Source organism: Elephas maximus, chromosome 19 (assembly GCF_024166365.1).
Source record: "Elephas maximus indicus isolate mEleMax1 chromosome 19, mEleMax1 primary haplotype, whole genome shotgun sequence".
Classification (NCBI taxonomy): domain Eukaryota; kingdom Metazoa; phylum Chordata; class Mammalia; order Proboscidea; family Elephantidae; genus Elephas; species Elephas maximus.
The window spans coordinates 55,773,190-55,793,810 of NC_064837.1; the positions used below are offsets into that span (position 1 = coordinate 55,773,190).

General features: G+C 36.8%; 1 protein-coding gene across 1 annotated transcript in view; it reads right to left on the reverse strand.

Annotated features, from left to right (window-relative positions):
- SMURF2 (SMAD specific E3 ubiquitin protein ligase 2) overlaps nucleotides 1–20,621 on the reverse strand; it is a 97,414-nt gene that overhangs the window by 26,007 nt on the left and 50,786 nt on the right. The window contains exons 3-6 of the mRNA XM_049861470.1: nucleotides 18,334–18,442; nucleotides 5,380–5,513; nucleotides 3,649–3,714; nucleotides 1,960–2,044 (exon numbers count right to left, since the gene is read on the reverse strand). Coding sequence (XP_049717427.1) covers nucleotides 1,960–2,044; nucleotides 3,649–3,714; nucleotides 5,380–5,513; nucleotides 18,334–18,442 — 394 coding nt within the window. The remainder of the gene's footprint in view (nucleotides 1–1,959; nucleotides 2,045–3,648; nucleotides 3,715–5,379; nucleotides 5,514–18,333; nucleotides 18,443–20,621) is intronic.

Genomic DNA, 20,621 nt, shown 5'->3' on the forward strand with positions numbered 1-20,621 from the left:
TGCCAAATTGAAAGTTCAGTTTGGATTTTTTCAACTTATTTTAGAATTGTACAACATATTTTATGGAATTCTGAATTTTCTAAAATATTTACACTAAGGAGTGACTACTATATTTCCATCAGCCAAATTAAAAATTGTTCAATAATTGTTCAGTTAGTATCATTTCTCCAAAATTTGGTGAAAGAATGGTTATACTAAAAATAAGAATCACTCGTAATTTCTCTAAAAAATCAAATTTTATAAGGGAAGTATATAAAAGATGCTTCTAAGAGCATTTAGCCTACCCAACTAATTTTTAAAAAAAAATAAAAATGCCACTTCTCTCTCTACCTTTTTATATACAGAAAAATACAGTCAAATCACATAGCAATGTGGTACAGTTAATATTTCCACCAGAAGGCAGAGGGGTTTGGGAGCCTTAAAAAGAAAATAAAGAGATGCTAGGGAGATAATTTTCTCCCCTGTGATTACAATTACAGTACAATAATGTAACTTTAGAATAATAAATCTTACATTGCTATAATATCTCAATGTTGATTAGTTATTTCATGTGAAACATCTCCTTCAAAAGCATCATAATCTAACTCACACTCACGAAAGAGTTAACTAAAGCTAAAGTGATCTATAAACAGGCTTAAATTACAGTGATTTTTAACACCTTAAAAAAACACACGTCAAAAATAATTTGAGTCAAAACTCAACAAACTGCATACTTTAAATGTATTCAATTTATTGTATGTAAATTATACCTTATTAAAGTTATTTAAAAATAATTTGAAAGTTAAAATCAGAAAAGTGTCAGAACTAGTATCAAATACAGATACAACGCAGTGATAAAGGGCATGAGCTCTGGATCAAGACTGAGGCTTGTGCTCCAGCTCTGCCACTCACTATGGTGGCTTTGGGTGAGTTATTTAACTTCTGACTCTCAGTTTTTTTAATGTAAGGAATGAGGGTAACAAAAGTATCAGCAGTAGTAGTAACACTAGTTAATTAAATTATTAAGAATTTACTATGTGCAAGACACTGTGCTAAGTGCTTTACATAAAAGGTTTCATTTAATCTCACAACTTATGGGGTATGTACTATTATTATCATTCCTTTTTATAAATGAATACAAACTGAAGCTTACAGAAGTTTAGCAAATTGATCAAGGTCATAAAGCTAGTAAGCAATAAAATAAGGATTGGAATTCAAGTGGTCTAATTGCAGAATTATATACTATAGTTATATAGTGCCTTCCAAGATGCTATCTGAATTCAATGAAAAAATGTATATATGTATTTACAATAGTATCTGACACATTCCAAAAACCCATTGCCTATCCAGTCGATTCTGACTCACAGCGACCCTACAGGACAGAGTAGAACTGCCCTATAGGGTTTCCAGATGTGGCAGTTAGCTTCTTTACGGAAGCTAACTGCCACATCTTTCTCCCACAGAGCAGCTGGTGGGTTCCAACTGTCAACCTTTTGGTTAGCAGCTGAGTGCTTAACTACTGCACCACTATGGCTCCTCTGACACATAATACCCAATAAACGTTACTATGTTATAGTTACTATTATCCAAATTCGCTATCCCATACCTTTAAACAGAGCAATGATTCAGATTCAGCGTTTTATGTCCTGTTTGAATTAATCAAGCAAAAAACCTTTTTTTTTTTTAAATACATAATATTTACAAGAGAGCTCTATTTGTCAAAAAATCTCATCTATCTCCTAGTCGAAACTCCTAAAAAGCAAATTTAACATACCTAATTCTCTGCTTAGTTTATAAATTTGTTATGACAAAACCCTTCACTAATTTTCCATGTATAAGGGCATCTAGATCCTGGAATTGATCGTCAGCAAATTTCTAAAGTTTAGTATGTAAGAAACACCAAGTTATTTCTCATTATTCTAAGGATAAAAAAACTACTAGCTATACATTTTCCTAATGATTTCAGTCACGTCAGCTTACCCATCTGGTAAATCATTATCAAACAAACGACTGCAGTCCACAACTTGTCCTCCTGTGCCTATTCGGTCTCTGGACTGAAGACTTACTATTAAACAACAGAAACATTACTAAGATTCACAAAACTAAAAAGGATTATTATAATAAAAAATATGTAACTTTAGAAGACATCCTTTTAAAAATCATTAATTACAAAGACTACATAGAAACACTAAAAATGCTTATGATAAATGAAAGAAAGCAAAATAAAATTTCATTTTCACTGTAAATAAAATCACACACAAAAAAATACATGTATATGAAAATACTAAATGGGGATATATGTCTTTTTAAATCAGTGTTCTAAGTATACTTTTCCCCATTTCCCAAAAAAGATGTTATACACATCTATTTCCAAATACTTGTAAAGACTAATTCTGTAAGAATCAGGCTCATTCTGTTTCCGGATCACAGAATTAAAGGGTCAGAAAACATGTTGTAGTCCAGACTGCCTCTTACTAGTGGTCCCATCATGAATACCAAATTCACACAAGAACTTTAAATTAAAAATAAACATTAAGTATAACATTAGTCTTTTAAGTAGTATGTGCTAGTAAGAACATTTTTAACAACTGACAAAGTCTGCTATTCTTTTAAATGCAAATTTTTTTTAAAAGCTATCTTGTCACTATGTTAGCTGGCAAGCATTACATAACACACCAAATCAAGGAGAGAAAAATTCACTTAAGTCTTGTATACCAGGTTTCATTTGGAGATTTTTTACCCTCTTCTCAGTCTAAGAATCACAAGAACCATCGATAATGCTGTAGTGTAAATACTTCCTTGGAAAAACCACAATAGGGCTATCCAAGTCATTACTCTGATATATCAATTTCCTAATTATGAACCTGCCCCATTTAAAATGAAGCCATTCAAGTACTTTCCATAACTAAAATCCCTCTGACAGGTTCACAGTGAAATCATGATACTCTGAATTCCGCTCTATCAGGAAGTGACAGATCTGCAGTTTGCAATGGCTTGTCTTCTTTAAGAAGCCTCAAAGGCACCCACCTCAGTGTACTTAATATGCATGCTATGCATCTTGATCAAATCTCAATCCATTAATTCTTAAAGAGAAGTCTGAGGAAATTTTATATAAAACCCTTCCTCTAGGTCAATTCAACATAGCCCATTAGCCCACTGGTGCTGTGTAAGTAAGGTAATAATTTCTCCCCTTTACCAATCAGTGCTATACCTATACCACCACTGCTCACTCTATTTTTTTCAATTAACACAGATTATTTTAAAACTGTAAAGCATTAAACATTAAACAAAGAGTTCAAAAGAATATTTTCTTACTTGAAAACCAGTTTGATAATTATTTTCAGAAGACTTTAATACCAACTATAAAGTCTGTCTCAGTACTATATTTGAATACTTTTTGAAAGATTTTCTTCCTAAAGGATCAAGGGTTCTTCAGAATACTAAAGTTTCTAATTTTTTACATTACTTTTTGTTTTTGTTTTTATTTCCAATTAAGTTAGCTTGGATCTACTGTTTGTAACATTTTACACGGCTCATTTAATTCATGCCAATACAATGAAGCTAATGTACTTTGTTAATGTACAATGTACTTTGATTCAAAAGGTTATTTAGAGTCTCGGTCAGTTTAAGTGAAGCCAAAATTCACGTAACTTTAAATCCCACACTTACCTACTATCTGTCCTCTAACTGTATCATTGTCATTTGGCCCAAGTTTGCATAGATCCAACCTCTGATCTATTTTACATCAACAACAAAAAAAAGCAATTAAAAAATGAGCTGGTGTCCAGGATTCTAACATCTGTAGAGTAGTAGTAGATTCCCACAATCTGCTGGAAATAAAGGCTATCATTTAAAGAGTTAATCACATTACTGTAGTGTTTTTAATGGTAGAAGAAATGCTTAAAATTCTCTAACTTCGTAGGTTATTAGTATGTCTCAACATAAACTTCTTTTGCACTTTTTTATTGTAATTTGGATGAAGGTTTACAGAGCAAATCAGTTTCTCGTTAAACAATTAATACACATATTGTTTTGTGACACTGGTTGCCAACCCCATGACATGTCAGCACTCTCCCCTTCTGGACCTGGCTACCAGCTTTCCTGTCCCCTCCTGCCTTCTCATTCTTGGCCCTGAGCTGGTGTGCCCATTTAGTCTCTTTTGTTTTATAGACCTGATTAATCTTTGGCTGAAGAGTGAACCTCAGGAATAACTTCAGCACTGAGTTAAAAGGGTGTCCAGGGGCCATACTCTCAGGGTTTCACCAGTCTCTGTGAGGCCAGTAAGTTCGAGTCAGCTTTTCATATAAAAACTTATACACACATTGTTATGTGACTCTAGCTGCTCTCCCTATAATGTGACAGCACACTCCTCCTCTCCACCACCTCCTGTGTCCATTCAACCAGCTCCTGTCTCTGGTCTTTTTTGTGTGTGTGTGTGAGTTAGAATTGTGTACTACATTTTTCTGCAGCTCTGTCCAGGGCCCTCCATTGTGATCCCTGTCAAAGCAATTGGTTGAGGAAGCCAGACACCATTTAGTTGTGCTAGATTCAATCTGGTGGAGGCTGTGGTAGTTCTGATCCATTAGTCCTCAACATAAATTTTCATAAATTCAGATTTCAAAGACCATGTATTACATTGTCAACATGCACTTATTTTCTCTCCAAATCTTTCAGACTACTTCAGTCTGAGTCTTGGATTCGCCACTTAGTTGTTGATCTTAAGCAAATTATCCCTGAACTTTGATTTTCGCAAGTCTGATAGTAATACAGCTCTCATACAGTTGTTTTCGGGATTAAATCAGATAGCTATGTAAAACTCTTAGCACACTGCTTGGCACATAAAGGTATGACAAATGTTAACTGTCATCATTATTGTTATTTATCTAATCATTTCAAATAACACAAAGTAAATATTAATAAGAAGCCAAGTATAAACTGGAAGATGTGGATTTGAATCAGTTCTGCTACTAACTCATTTATGGGAATTTGTATATATTTTAGCATTCTTACCCACTAATAACTCCCTTTGAACTGCCACTTTGAACACTCCAATCACCTAAATAAAACTCATTTCATCTCACAAAGCCATTAAAACCAGAGACAGGTGCTAAGAAATAAAAAATGGCATATACACTTTGAAACTTTCCTTTCATCCTTAATAAAAATAATTTAATACTTATAAAATTCACTGAAAGCTAAGCATCAACTCTGACTCAGCTCTAGGTTCACAAATTTAAAATGTTTCACTCTTTTTTTTTTTAAGTCCACAAAATAAATTTAGAGCCATAGCATTTATCACAAAAAAAATTTTTACCAATGTTTTAAACAAACCAAAAGGAAAAAAAAAAAATTTTTTTTTTTTTTTTTTTTTAAATTTAAAAAGCATCAGTGTCTACTTACAACCAGTGTCTTTGAGGCGGTTGATGGCATTGGAAAGAAGACGAACACAACCCAGAAATCCAGCACCTTGTTTTTTATGGATCTTCTTGTGATTCCATACACTGATGGTAACTGAATCAGACTTCCCAATATATCTAAAAAAACAAAATGGCTACATGAGCAACTTCGCAGCTAACAAGCAGTTGTTGTAAAAATTTTTGTGTTTCTTTAATATTCTAAAGTCACAAATATGTCTGAGTATGGCTAGATCGTGCAAAATATATTCCCACAATGTAAGGAAATTTGTGGTATTCTTCACTTGAGTTCAAGTAATCCAAGTAAAAGAAAAATCATAAAAGTAAAATCTAAAAAGAATTTTCAATATCTCCCTTATCACATCTGCCACTCTCAGGCTAGGTAATGATTTTTGTTAGTGAAAAAAACTGTTTTAATAGCCAGTGTCTAATAAAACTATGGGAATGTATAACGATTACTTCTTTTCAGGAACAAAAATTCTAAAATGAAGAACTTCTAATATTTTAAATACACTTCAATGACATTACCCACTACCTCAGGGAAGACTTTGTTCAGTTTCAAGGGACATTGTCAAGGCTGACAGACCAAAAATCTGACCTACCTGTTATGTTTTAAAATGCTGTAGGACAAAAGCTGTTTGTAACGCTTTTCCCCTGCTTCTTTCCTGTATGCAGGCCTTGAGCGAGCAGGACTCTTGCAGATTTCCCTTCACTGCCTGCAGACAAGCAGAGCAGGGAAAAGCGTTACCGTACTTGTCTGTACATATACCTACAAGTATATATGTAGAAGCTCTACCACAGCCAATTGTTAACACATGGCGTCAACCCATGCAAAAAATATAATAAAATCACCTAAATATATCAGTAGAACCCTAACTCTATTTCAGTGACTCTGAGGTCAAATTTTTGGTCCAGCAACCTTGACCTTAAAGTGTCATTCATTAAAGCAGTAATGTCAGAAAAATTCACCTAGAATATAAAAAATAAAAAAGCTTAAACCACCTAAGTGAGAACTAAAACTTTTAAATGAGGACCATAGAAGCCACACTGGATCCAGCTGTGCGTAAAGCACGCCCACCCTGTAATGTGCAAACGAAAAGATCTGGACTAAAATACCATTCAGCATACATGCACCAATTTTCAAACAGACACAGCAGACCTGATTTGGCACAGACCTACTGCATGAAATTCTAGAAGCTGAATCAACTATTAAACAGTTAAATCACCCCAAACCATTTTTTTCTGTTCTTTTCTTAATTTTTATTGTTCCTTAAGTGAAAGTTTACAAATCAAGTCAGTCTCTCATACAAGAATTTATACACACCTTGCTTTTTTTTTGCTATATACTCCTAATTGCTCTCCGCCTAATGAGACAGCACAGTCCTTCTCTCCACACTCTTTTCGTGTCCAAATGGCCAGCTTCTGAACCCCTCCGCCCTCTCATCTCCCCTCCAGACAGGGGATGCCAACATAGTCTCAAGTGTCCACCTGATCCAAGAAGCTCACTCCTCACCAGCATCCCTCTCCAACCCATTGTCCAGTCCAATCCATGTCTGAAGAGTTAATTTGGGAATGGTTCCTGTCCTGGGCCAACAGAAGATCTGTGGCCATGACCACTGGGGTCCTTCTAGTCTCAGTCAGACCATTAAGTCTGGTCTTTTTATGAGAATTTGGGGTCTGCATCCCACTGATCTCTTGCTCCCTCAGGAGTTCTCTGTTGTGCTCCCTGTCAGGGCAGTCATCGGTTGTAGCCGGGCACCATCTAGTTCTTCTGGTCTCAGGCTGATAGGGTCTCTGGTTTATACGGCCCTTTCTGTCTCTTGGGCTCAGAATTACCTCGTGTCTTTAGTGTTCATTCTCCTTTGATCCAGGTGGGTTGAGACCAATTGATGTATCTTAGATGGCCACTTGCTAGCGTTTAAGACCCCAGATGCCACTCTCCAAAGTGGGATGCAGAATGTTATCTTAATAGATTTTATTATGCCAATTGACTTAGATGTCTCCTGAAACCACAGTCCCCAAACCCCCGCCCCTGCTATGCTGGCCTTCAAAGCATTGTTTATTCAGGAGACTTCTTTGCTTTTGATTTAGTCCAGTTGTGCTGACCTCTCCTGTATTGTGTTGTCTTTCCCTTCACCTAAAATAGTTCTTATCTACTACCTAATTAGTGAAAGGCCCTCTCCCTCCCTCCCTCCCTCCTCTCGTAACCATCAAAGAATATTTTCCTTTCTGTTTAAACTAATTCTCAAGTTCTTATAATAGTGGTCTTATACAATATTTGTCCTTCTGCAACTAATTTCACTCAGCATAATGCCTTCCAGATTCCCCCACGCTATGAAATGTTTCATGGATTCATCATTGTTCTTCATAGATGTATAGTATTCCATTGTGTGTATATACCATAATTTATTTATCCATTCATCCACTGATGGGCACCTTAGTTGCTTCCATTTTTTGCTATTGTAAACAGCGCTGCCATCAACATGGGTGTGCACACATCTGTTCATGTAAAGGCTCTTATTTCTCTAGGATATATTCCAAGGAGTGGGACTGCTGGATCGTATGGTAGTTCTGCTTCTAGTTTTTTAAGGAAGCGCCAAATCGATTTCCAAAGGGGTTGTACCATTTGACATTCCCACCAGCAGTGTATGAGTCTTCCAGTCTCTCCACGACCTCTCCAACATTTATTATTTTGTGTTTTTTGGATTAATGCCAGCCTTGTTGGAGTGAGATGGAATCTCATTGTACTTTTGATTTGCATTTCTCTAATGGCTAATAATCTTGAGCATTTCCTCACATATCTGTTCGCCGCCTGAATGTCTTCTTTAGTGAAGTGTCTGTTTGTATCTTTTGCCCATTTTTTAACTGGGTTGTTTTTTTGTAGTTGAGTTTTTGCAGTATCACATAGATTTTAGAGATCAGGCGCTGATCAGAAATGTCACAGCTAAAAACTTTCTCTCAGTCTGTAGGTAATCTTCTTACTCTTTTGGTGAAGTCTTTGGATGAGCATAGGTGTTTGATTTTTAGGAGCTCCCAGTTATCTAGTTTCTCTTCTGCATTGCTAGTAACGTTTTGTGTATTGTTTATGCCATTAGAGCTCCTAGCACTGTCCCTATTTTTTCTTCCATGATCTTTATCATTTTAAATTTTATATTTAGGTCTTTGATCCATTTGAGTTAGTTTTTCTGCATGGTATGAGACACAGGTCTTGTTTCATTTTTCTGCAGATGGACATCCAGTTATGCCAGCACCATTTGTTAAAAAGGCTGTCTTTTCCCCATTTAACTGACTTTGGGCCTTTGTCAAATATCAGCTTCTCATACGTGGATGGATTTATGTCTGGACCAAACCATTTTTAAAAAAATTACATTATACCAGTTTCCCAACTGGTAAGTCTAGTTTACAGGTACACTAAAATATTGCTTCCCTCAGGCATCAAGGCAGCCCACCACTGGCTACACAACCTCATCTATTTAGTGTGTTGTGCTATGAAGAGAAAAAGGCTGAGAGGCTCTATGTTAAACTATAATAAACAGTCAATAATTGTGGACCCTCCGAAAGATATTCTAACTCTAAAGTATTAAAAATTATTAATTATTCTGTATTACTTTAATGTACATGCCAGAAACATTTTGTTCGATATTATTGGGCCAGGAATTAATCAGAAATATCGTGATTTCTAAGGAGCCCTGGTGGCACAGTAGTTAAGCACTACTGCTGCTAGCTGAAAGGCTGGTGGTTAGAAGACATGGCAGTCTGCTTCCGTAAAGATTTACAGCCTTGGAAACCCTATGGAGCAGTTCTACTCTGTCCTATAGGGTCACTATGAGTGGGAATCAACTCATCGGCAATGGGCTTTGGTTATTATGATTTCTTATATCTATAAAAGTATATATACTCACATTAAGGAAACCTCATATAACACACATTCTTTTTTGTTTAAAAGACCAAGTAAAGTGTTTCATAACTGAAAGTTAATTAGATTCAATTAACGCTTTGACTTGACTAACAAATATGTGACTTATAGACCACTATGCAAGATAGTCTATTGTGAGGGACGCCTCTATAGGAGAATTTCACCATAGACCAAAATACGACATAAACATTCTGTTAGGGATTTTGCTAAAATTTAAATATTAGACATATGTTTGTAGACTTAGTCAATAAAGGCAAGACTTTTGCAAAATGATTCATAGTGTTTTCCCCATCACTGCCCCTCCAACGCAGTATCTTGGCAATAAGCAAGTGAAAAGTCTTGGGTAGCCAGTTAACATCAGCTTTTTAAAGAAAGGCCAACAAGCACAAGAGAAGAAGCTCAACATCATTAGTCATCAGGGAAATGCAAATCAAAACCTCAAGGAAATATTACTTCACACCCACCAGGATGGTTATTAAAAAAAAAACAACTTAAAAAAGGTAGAAAATAACAAGAGTGAGAAAGGGTGTCGAGAAATTGAAACCCTTATACATTGCTGGTAGGAATATAAAATGCTGTGGAAAAGAGTTTGGTGGTTCCTCAAAAAGTTAAACATAGAATTACCATATGACTCAGCAATTCCACTCCTGGGTACTCAAACAAGTATGTGTACACGTGCGTTCACGGCAGCACTATTCTCCATAGCCAAAAGGTGGCAACGGCCCAAATGTCCATCAATGGAAGAATGGATAAACAAACTACTATATACACACACAAAGGAATACTATTCAGCCATAAAAAGAAATGAAGTACTGACTGGTACATGCTACAAAGTGAGTGAACCTCAAAAACATTATGCCAAAAGAAAGAACCCAGATACAAAAGGTCACATATTGTATCATTCCATTTATAGGAAATATCCAAAAAAGGTAAATTCCTAGGACAGGAAGTAGATTGGTGGATGCTAAGTGTGGGGAAAAGTAGGGATGGGAAGCAACTGCTTAAGTCAGGATTTCCTTTTGCGGGAATGTAAGATATTTTTGAACTAGACAGAGGTGGTGGCTGTTCAACACTGTGAGTGTACTAAATGCCAATAAATTGTTCACTTTAAAATGGTTATTTTATGCTATGTGAATTTCATCTTAATTAAAGATAGTAATAAATGCCTAAAATTACAGGCACAGTATTTGAAGAAGAAACTTTCAAGCCCACCTTAAGCAAAATCACACAACTAGAGACCATTTCCATTCACAAATGGAACATGTTCCTAAAACGGCTTTACAAATCAATTGTTTAGAACTCCAGAACCTGTTTTCCCATAGAAACAATGTTACACAAGACTATGGGTCTCAAGCAAAACTTGCTAAGAACACTACAGAATCAAAACTAACCAAAAGAAGCATTTCTACATGACAATTCATCCAAGTTCAGACCTGAGAAGCTAAGAGTGCATTCTTCTCCTGCTCTCAAACTCTTTCAACTGAAAGGAAAACAACTCCACGCCCCAATCCCTCCTAGAACAGCAGGAAAGGCAGAGAGTTCCTAGAGACCTTCTTAGTTTAGGCAGGCCCTGTCACACCTATTTACTTCTGGAGTTTAAGAAACCAGGAATTTGGCTACACCAGTTGTCACCAAGCTATTTCAAAATAAGATTTTCATCCCGAATTTAGTTGTAAAGACAACTAATAGATCTACAAGGTTTTTGGTTTGTTAGTCTCAAGAGACTGTACAGCTCACAAAAGTAGGGAATACTAACAAATTTACAAGTTTCCCCATGCCCCACCCCACTCCCTTCTTTCTTTCCCTCATTCAGACATACTGTTATGGAGAAATTATACAAGTGATAAATGAAGGCCCTAGCAGCATATAAAGACTACAAAGAGAATAATCTAGATTTCTGAGAAATACTAAAAAACAAACAAAAAAAAAGGAATGAGTTTCCAGTGTACATTCTTTTAAAGCTGACTTGGAAGGGTAGCCCAACAACGTTAATGTTCTCTTTTTCCCTTACTCTTTCCACTTCATATCAAAAGCCCTAGGCAGAGTGAAAAGAGGAAACTGGTCCAAGGAGCTTCTCAAGCAGCAGTGGTGTATTTAGTGGATGGGACAAGGAAGGCTCAGTTTCTGACTTAAAACATATTTTAATGTTTTTCAAGTTTGCTTTTCCCGGTTAAAACTTACGTTCATCTTAAATTGAAAGAATCTTACTTCGACACCAAAGATATATCATAGATACTCATTTGTTCTCATCAAATGGAGTTATCACAAAACTATTCTTATGTTTTCTGAAAGTTTTCTTGCTGCTCTTTTAAAACTTCAGATTCCCGGTATCCTCTGGTCAGAGTAAGGAGGCTCACTTGCACATTTACCATTCAGATGTCCCATCTCTTGGCACGCACACTATTTCCATGGAGTGTTAAGTGTTCTAAATCAGAGACTACTGTTCCCATAGAATGGCAGATTAGCAATAGAGTAAACACTTTTCAGCATGCAAAAGCTGGACAATGAATAGGGAAGACCGAAGAAGAACTGATGTGTCTGTATTATGGTGCTAGCACAGAATACTGAATATACACCACTGACTGCCAGAAGAATGAACAAATCTGTCTCAGAAGAAGTACAGTCAGAATGCTCCTCAGAAGCAAGGATGCAAGAATTCACCTCACGTACTTTGCACACATAATTAGGAAGGCCAGTCCCTGGAGATGAACATCACGCTTGGTAAAGTAGATGGCGAAAAAGAGGAAGGCCATCAACGAGATGGACTGACACAGTGGCTGCAACAATGGGCTTAAGCCTAACAATTATGAGGGTGATGCAGGATCCAGCAGTGCTTCGTTCTGTTGTACATGGTGTTGCCGTAAGTCGGAACTGACTTGACGACACCTAACAACAACGAACTCTTTTATACCTTTTTAATGCAATATGATTGTTTTCTGAAGATAAAGAACACAATATCAAGTAAGTCTTATAAATAATTTAAAAAGTCATAACTATGGATAATTCTCAATTTTTCAGTGTTTGATTATTTGCTAACTTCTGCTTATCATAAACAGCTATAAACTAATTATGAGGTGGTTCAAGAAATAAACTCTCAGAAAACGTTTAAATAATGTTAGGAGAAACAATGTTCACAGAACACACCATCAAAATGCCTTACGAGGACTTCAAATATGAAGTGTGCAGGCATGATGTCCTTGTCATCTATCTTAAGGAACAGTAAGTACAGAACAGATTCTCATAGTAGCTAGCTGTGATTCTCTATCTCTATCATGAACAAATTCTCGTCAATACTATCTACCACAACAATGAGCTAAAGTAATACTCTTAATTAAATTTACTTAAGTTTTTAAAAATGCCCTTTTAACTCAAGTATTTTATAATGTCATAAGCCAACATGTATTTAGTTCCATGTTGAGTATTACTTCACAGTTCGTTGTTTTTTTAATTTTGTGTTGTGGTTGAGAATATACACAGCAGAACATATACCAATTCAACATTTCTACATGGACAATTCAGTGACATTGATTATATTCTCCAAGTTGTACAACCATTCTCACCCTCCTTTTCCAAATTGTTCCTCCTCCATTAATATCAACTCACCGCCCTTAAGTTCAACTCACTGCCCCTAAGTTTCCTATCTTATCTTTCAGGTTGCTGTTATCAATTTGATCCCATATACACAGTTCTTAAAAGAGCACAGTTTTTAACTATACCCTGCCACTGCTTAATCTTCATGGACTAAAAAAATTAAAAGCTTTAACTTCTTTGGTTTTTCCTCACACAGTATTCTGCCCCTTCTCACTCCTTCCCTTCACTTCCCACTCACAATCCTTCCATCATTTTTTCTATCTGGCTCTTTCATTCATTCAACAAGTATTTTCTGATCACCTACTATGAATACCAAGCACTGTTTTAGGCACTGAGGATACAGCAGTAAATAAAGTCACTGCCCTCAATAAGTTCATATTCTGGTGAAGAGAGACAGAAAAATGAATATGTCAGATGGTGGTAAGTCCAATGGAGAAAAATAAAGTGGGATAGCGTCTCAGACATCTAGTGCTGCTGTAAAAGAAATACCACAAGTGGGTGGCTTTAACAAAGAGAAATTTATTCTCTCACAGTCTAGTAGGTTACAAGTCCAAATTCAGGGCACCGGCTCCAGGGGAAGGCTTTCTCTCTCTGTCAGCTCTGGATGAAGGTCCTTGTCCTCAGTCTTCCCTTGGTCTGGGAGCATCTCAGCACAGGAATCTCAGGTCCAAAGCACGCGCTCTGTTCTGGCGCTGCTTTCTGGGTGGTATGAGGTCCCCATGTCTCTCTGCTCATTCCTCTCTTTTACATCTCAAAAGAGACTGGCTTAAGACACTATCTAATCTTGTAGATCTCATCAATATAACTGCTTCTAATCCATTTTATTACATCATAGTGATAGGGTTTACAACACATAGGGAAATCAAATCAGACGATAAAATGATAGACAATCATACAATACTGGGAATCATGACCGAGCCAAGTTGACAGATATTTTGGGGGGACACAATTCAATCCATGACAGATAGGAAGAGGTACAGGAAGGGGGCTGTTACTTTGTATACATAGTTTGTATACTTAGTTGGTTAAAGGAAGACTTCAGTAAAAAGGTAACATTGTAAACAAAGATCTTATGGCAGATACATCTTAAAGTGACCCCCAATAAGTCACACACTTGTGCAGGCAGAACCTGTGACTTGCTTCTAATCAAAAGAATATGGCAAAGGTGATGGGATGTTACACAGCTTACATTTTACGGCAAGGTGATGGGGATGTCACTCCCATGATTACATCTGCTCCATCTTAGCAGACCCTCATTGCTGGCCTCAAAGAAGCGAGTGGCCGTGTTGTGAAGAACCTATGAAAAGGGCCACATGACAAGAAACTGCAGGCGGCTTCTAGAAGCTGGGAATGGCCCCCAGCTGACAGCCCTTAAGAAATGGGGGCCTCAGTTCTACAGCCACAATGAAATGAGTTCTGCCAACAACATGAGGAAACCTGGAAGCAGATCTTTCCCCAGTTTTAAGCCTCTCATAAGACTGCAGCCCCAGCCAGCATCTGGACTGCAGCCTGGTAAGACCCTGAGCAGAGGACCCAGCTGCGCTGTGCCTGGACTACTGACCCACAGAAACTGGGAGACAGCAAATTTAAGCTGCTAAGTTTGTGGTAATGTATTATACAGCCACAGAAAATTAATACAGATCTGAAGGGGATAACACCAAACTATGCAGATAAAAAAAAAAAAAATTTTTTTTTTTTTTTTTTGATAGCAGGGGGAAAACAGTCCAAGAAGGAGGAACAAGGACCTGAAGCAGCTGTGTGCTTTACATACTCAAAAAGATCAAGAGGCCAGTGTGTAGATGCTGCACAAGAAGGAGAAGACCAGTGGATGAAGTCAGAGGTGACAGAGAGCTTTCGCAGAGACTGACCAGTTGTTTAAGCATTTCCGTCTTCTCCTGGGCACGCACCTAGACTACACTCCCTAACTGCCCATAACAGAGTTCTTTCTGGTCAATGGAACATGAATAATGATGTATGCTACCATAAGGCCTGGTCTATTTTAAAAACAATCCACTCTCTCTCTTCTCTGTCAGGAAGCTAGATATCAAGTCCCAGAGTGATCTTAAGAGCACACATTGAAAATGGAGGAGCTTCTGTCAGCCAAGATCCCCGAATGACTGTGTGACAGTGTCCCACCTCCCTGTCAAATAAATTTTATATACAAAATTAACTTCTACGGTGATCTACTTTCAAAAATCAGCCAACAAAAACCCAATGGGTCACAACAGTCCAATTCCATTGTGCGTGGGGGGCCAATTCAACAGCAGCTAACAACAACAATAATTACAGTAGTTAGCCTGCCCTAACCAATACAGGGGACAAATTATGAACGGCCTTGCAAACCATGATTTAAAATATGTTTTAGCAGGATCGCTCCAGCTTCTGTGTTGAGAAAAACTGTAGAAGCAAGGCTAGTAAAGCAAGGAAACCAGTTAAAAGTCTGTGGCCAAATCTGGCACAGGAGAGGATATAGTATGATGATATTTTTTCCTAAGCATAGTGTTACAGATTGAATTATGTCTGCCAAAATATGTGTTGTAAATCCTAACCTCTATGCCTGTGTTATAATCCAATTTGGGAATGGGTTCTCTTTGTTATGTTAATGAGGCAGGATTAGTATAGGGTATGCATTGAGTCAATCTCTTTTGAGATATAAAAGAGATTAAACAAGTGAGCAGAGCAGAGATGGGGGAAGACTGATGCAAATGCCATATGGAGATCTCCAAAGAACCTGGAAACAAAAGTTAAAGAGACAAGGACCTTTCTCCAGAGCAGAGAGAGAAAGCCTTTCCCTAGAGCTGGTGCCCTGAATTCAGACTTCCAGCCTCCTAAACAGTGAGAAAACAAATTTCTGTTAAAGCCATCCACTTCTGGTATTTTTGTTACAGCAGCACTAGATATCTAAGACCGATGGAAACTATTTTTAGAATTTTAAGACCATACTTAAAATATTTAGAATGTTTACTTCTATCCATTCACACTATCACTTTCTTAACATAAATCATCATTTCCTATTTGCTGGATTACTCCATAGTGTTGGAACTTGCCATTCTTGCCTCCTTCAAAGCTATTGTTCATAGTATAGCCAAAGTTCCATTCCTGGATATAAATCAGATTATAGCATTTCCCCCACGTAAAACCTTTTCATTGCTCCCCACTGCTTTCAGGAAAACATTCAAACTTACCAATAGGCTTTTAAGGACTTTCATGTGATTCTTTCTGATCCCGTCTGTTTTCAGAGTCACATTCTGTTTCACCTCTAGATCTTCACACAGGCTGCTTTTACTTAGAGCCTTCCTTTTTCTTTTTTCAAGCTAACTACTACTTAAGGTCTAAGCCTAAATGTCACTTTTTCTAGGAAGTTCTCCCGAACAACTAAATCTGTGTTTAGAAGTTCTATGTATTTTCACAGCACCCTATACTTCTCCATATTCTTATCACACTGTTTATAATTTCCAGTTTACTTCTCTTTATACACATGGGCTACAGGTCTGAAAGGCTATGTCTCTCTCGTTCACTGTTATATTTGGGTCTCCGGCTGAATTTAAATCTAACTGAAGCTAAAAGAAATGACTTAATTTGGTTAAGAGCCCAAAAGCTTAGTCAACTATATAGACAGCAGCTAATCACTGCTGCATTTTCAAAAATCAAATAACCAAATCAATTAATAAAAACTTATGACCTTAAAAAAAAATTACTTGGAGCATCTAATATTTGAGGATTATTACATGCCTGGTACTAGTCTAAACATTTTACATGTATTATTTCGATTAATGCTCATAACAATCTTCAAAAAATAGGCATTATTATTATTATAAGAAATTGATACAAAAGGGTTAAAAAACAAACTGAAAATCACAGTCAGTGGTAGAACTAGGAAGCTAAGCAGTCTCACTTCCCTCTATTGCCTATCTTTATAGCACCTATTTGTTCACCAGGTTAACTTGGAGTTACTGGGCCACAGCACTAAAGGCTTGTCTTCAGGTATTTTAATGTTGCAGGAGAGACATGACATTTATTTGCATGTGGTTTAGAGGGTAAAATTCAAATAACCGACCAGAGTCTAGGTTGAGCTGGGAATTCTAGGGTAGTTCTAGAAATAAGTAGGTGAGGTGTCAAGCATGAAGGTTTTGATGTGAGATCTAACTTAATTTTTGTAGGTAAAATCAAGGGGACCATTTTGGAGAACAGTTAAGGCTGATGAAGACTGAAGTACAATGGCAGTAAACTTTAAAAGGCTGAAGACTTGCCAAGTCAGGACATCAGGACAATTAACGTGTTTATAATGTTAGGGATGTGGTCAGGATGCTGAAACCTGGAGAGAAGATAAACGTGTGGTAACTAACTTAGCATTATCTCATACGGAACATCGAGAATAGGCAAATGCATATAAATCAAAGAAGATGAGTGGCCACCAGGGGCTGAGGGGAGGTGGGGAATGTAGAGTTACTGCTGAAGGGGCACCGAATTTCTGTTAAGGGTGATGAAAAATAATTTTTTGAAATGGACAGTGGTGATGGTTGCACAATATGATGAATGTAATTAATGTTACTGAAATGTACACTTAAAAAGGCTGAAATAGCAAATGTTTTTACATGTTTTACTACAATAAATTTTACTAAAAACACCTAAGACTAAAAATAAAATCAGTCAAGAAGTTATAAAATAAGCATGATATCTAGAAATAGAAGACAATACCAGAATAAACAGCCAAAGTTATTGAAAGCAGTTACATTTGAGAATGGGAATCAGGCATGAGAATGGGCAGGGACTGCTATTTTCCATTAAAAGTCTTACACTACCATTTGCTTTTTTAAAAAGTACTGTTGCTCTGCGCCACTGAGCTGATTCCAACTCACAGCAACCCTACAAGACAGAGTAGAAATGCCCCATAGGGCTTCTGAGGCTGAAATCCTGCAGGAGCAGATCACCAGGTCTTTTCTCCCGCAGTGTGGCTGGTAGGTTCAAAATTCTGACCTCTTGGTTAGCAGCTGAACACCTAACCGTTGTGCCACCAGAGCTCCTTCGTACATATATATACTATAACTAAAATAAAAACTTTTAAAAAGAAACCATCCATACAGAAACAAAAAGAATGTCCGTGAGTACACCTCAATTCTGATTTCTGATTTCACATTTATCACTAGCCTAAAGTAAATTAATACCTTGATTTCATTGAAAAAGGTATGGAGGTTGCTCTACACTGACAGCCAGTTTCCCTTTGTTCTTCATAAGCTTATCAAGGCTACCTCATCTTCTAAAATCAGTCACCTAGAAGCCAAAATACCTTCCTTCTGGGTTTTCTACCTCTTCTGTGGAGATCCAATTATACCACAGATCAAACTCATATCATTTGCAGTGACTATACTTTCAAAGATTATATCAATTAATATCAATTCTATGTTTCATTTCAAAATAATCATTTAAACCTACAGGTCATAATGCTGATTCCACTTTGGATCGAGTGTATTCTTCACAGTATCTGTAGAATGGCACTGCCCAGATCCATCAACCACCACCTTAGCAAATGGATCAGGAAGTCCTGTGAAAAAGGGGAAGATTTTTTTTTTTTAAGAATATTTTGACATGGAAGATAGGTTAATTACTATAAATATTATCATTTGCTATGAAACGATTAAAAGATAACTCCATTCTTTAATTCTTTCTAAAAATTTAACACAACTACAAATGAAAGCAGATCCCTCTCAGGAGGAAACATTTTATCTTGTTCTTTTGATTCTACTATCTAAATAAACAAACATATAAATTTATGTCTGTAAACAAAAACGAGCAAAAATCCCATTTCTAGCTTTCCCTTTGGGTGTTATTTAACTATTACAGAGTTTAAAAAAAGGAAAAAAAAAACCAAACCCATTGCCATCGAGTCAATTCTGACTCACAGTGACCCTACAGGACAGAATAGAACTGCCCCATAGAGTTTCTAAGAATCGTCTGGTGGACTCGAACTGCCAACCTTTTGGTTAGCAGCTGTAGCACTTAACCACTACGTCACCAGAGTTTCCATTAAAGAGTTAAGGACTCAGAAAAACAACTTTTTACATATAAAGCCTGAGTGTGTGGCTTCCAGATCCTTAATTAAGTCTGAATCCTACCCTCCAATGTTTCTCTTCTGTTAAACAATACAACAAACCAAAATGCAAGCTCCACACCTTGACAAAAAATACCTAGGTTTCAACTTAGCCCGATTATATTACTCTACAAAACTTTAACTTGAGAGCCAAGTTACTGTGGTAAGAAAAAAAACTGTCAAGTTTTCTAAGGTCAGTAAGACCTCTAGTAGTAAATACAAAGCTGGGTAAAGTATTTTCTGTATCTTTCAAAATTTCTCAATTCTCCCATCATTTCTGAGCCATATAAAATAGCCAAAGCTCAAGAACTTCTCTACCACACAACTGTACTTCCAAACCAAAAAACCAAACCCACTGCCTGTGAGTCAATTTCAGCTCATAGTGACCCTAGAGGACAGAGTAGAACTGCCCCATAGGGTTTCCAAGGAGTGGCTGGTAGATTCAAACTGCCAACCTTTTGGTTAGCAGCCAATCTCTAAACCACTGCATCATCAGGGCTCCTCAACTGTACTTGGTGGGCTCCAAATAATTACGAAACAAATATTTCAATTCAAAAAATAGAACGCACTCTCCCAAGTGAGTTACTTTCCAGAGAAAATAACACCTCATTTTCGAAGGGGGGAAAAAATTCAACCAACCCACCTAGATTCTGAATGACTTCAATTTGGTCCCTATACAACACCTTAACACAGTATCTTAAACATAAATCTTTTATTTAAATGCTGCATAAATGAAACAGAAAAAAAGTTACTGATAAAAACATTCTAAAAAACCCCACAGATAACGGACAGATATGTGATAAAGTCAATGGCAGAATCTAGATGGTGGATATAGAGGTATTCACTATAAACTTCTTCACACATTGCTATACATTTGAAAAATTCCATGCTAAAATCTTGGGGGTGAAAGTAACTTATTTTAAAAAGTCAACAGATTTGAAAACACTTTTAAAATATAAGTTAACAAAACTTTTCTCAACAATGGTAGTACCCTGGAATAAACAGTCTCACATACAAATTATTCTACAAAAGACAACATATGGCAATAGATTTTTTCCTGTACTTAAAAAAAAAAGAAGTTTATTTCATCATTCCACAGCCATGCTTCATGTCAAAATGTACTTTTCTCATTCAACACAATTTAAACTGAATCACAAACCTTAACTATATTTTACTATCTATAACTATACTCTCAAAACAAATTTTTACGACTTAGGAACTATTATCTCACAGTTGTTTCTCTGAAATTAACATAAGCAACCCTCAATTTGTAAAAGGTCAAAAACATGCCCAAGCACATGTGTAAGTCTCCCACTGTGAGGATTTGGGACCTTCGCCAGTGTGAACTTGGGGCATATGTCTATCCCTGGCTAACTTCCTTCGGAAGGCTGAGGGATTGGCATTCTTGTTTCCCTTTCCAGGGCCATCAAGTGTTTCTTCTATTCTGGGTTTTAAAGATAATTCACATAGTTTTCCCTAATTCTCTTATTCCTGAAGCAGGCTCATAACTCTTAAATTTTCATCAATTTTTACTGCCTACCCCAGTGACAAAAGGGGAAAGGGTTCCTTCTTTTTTTCACCTACCATTTAAAAATGGAAAGAGAAAAGATGTCGGAAGTGGTAACAATGGGTT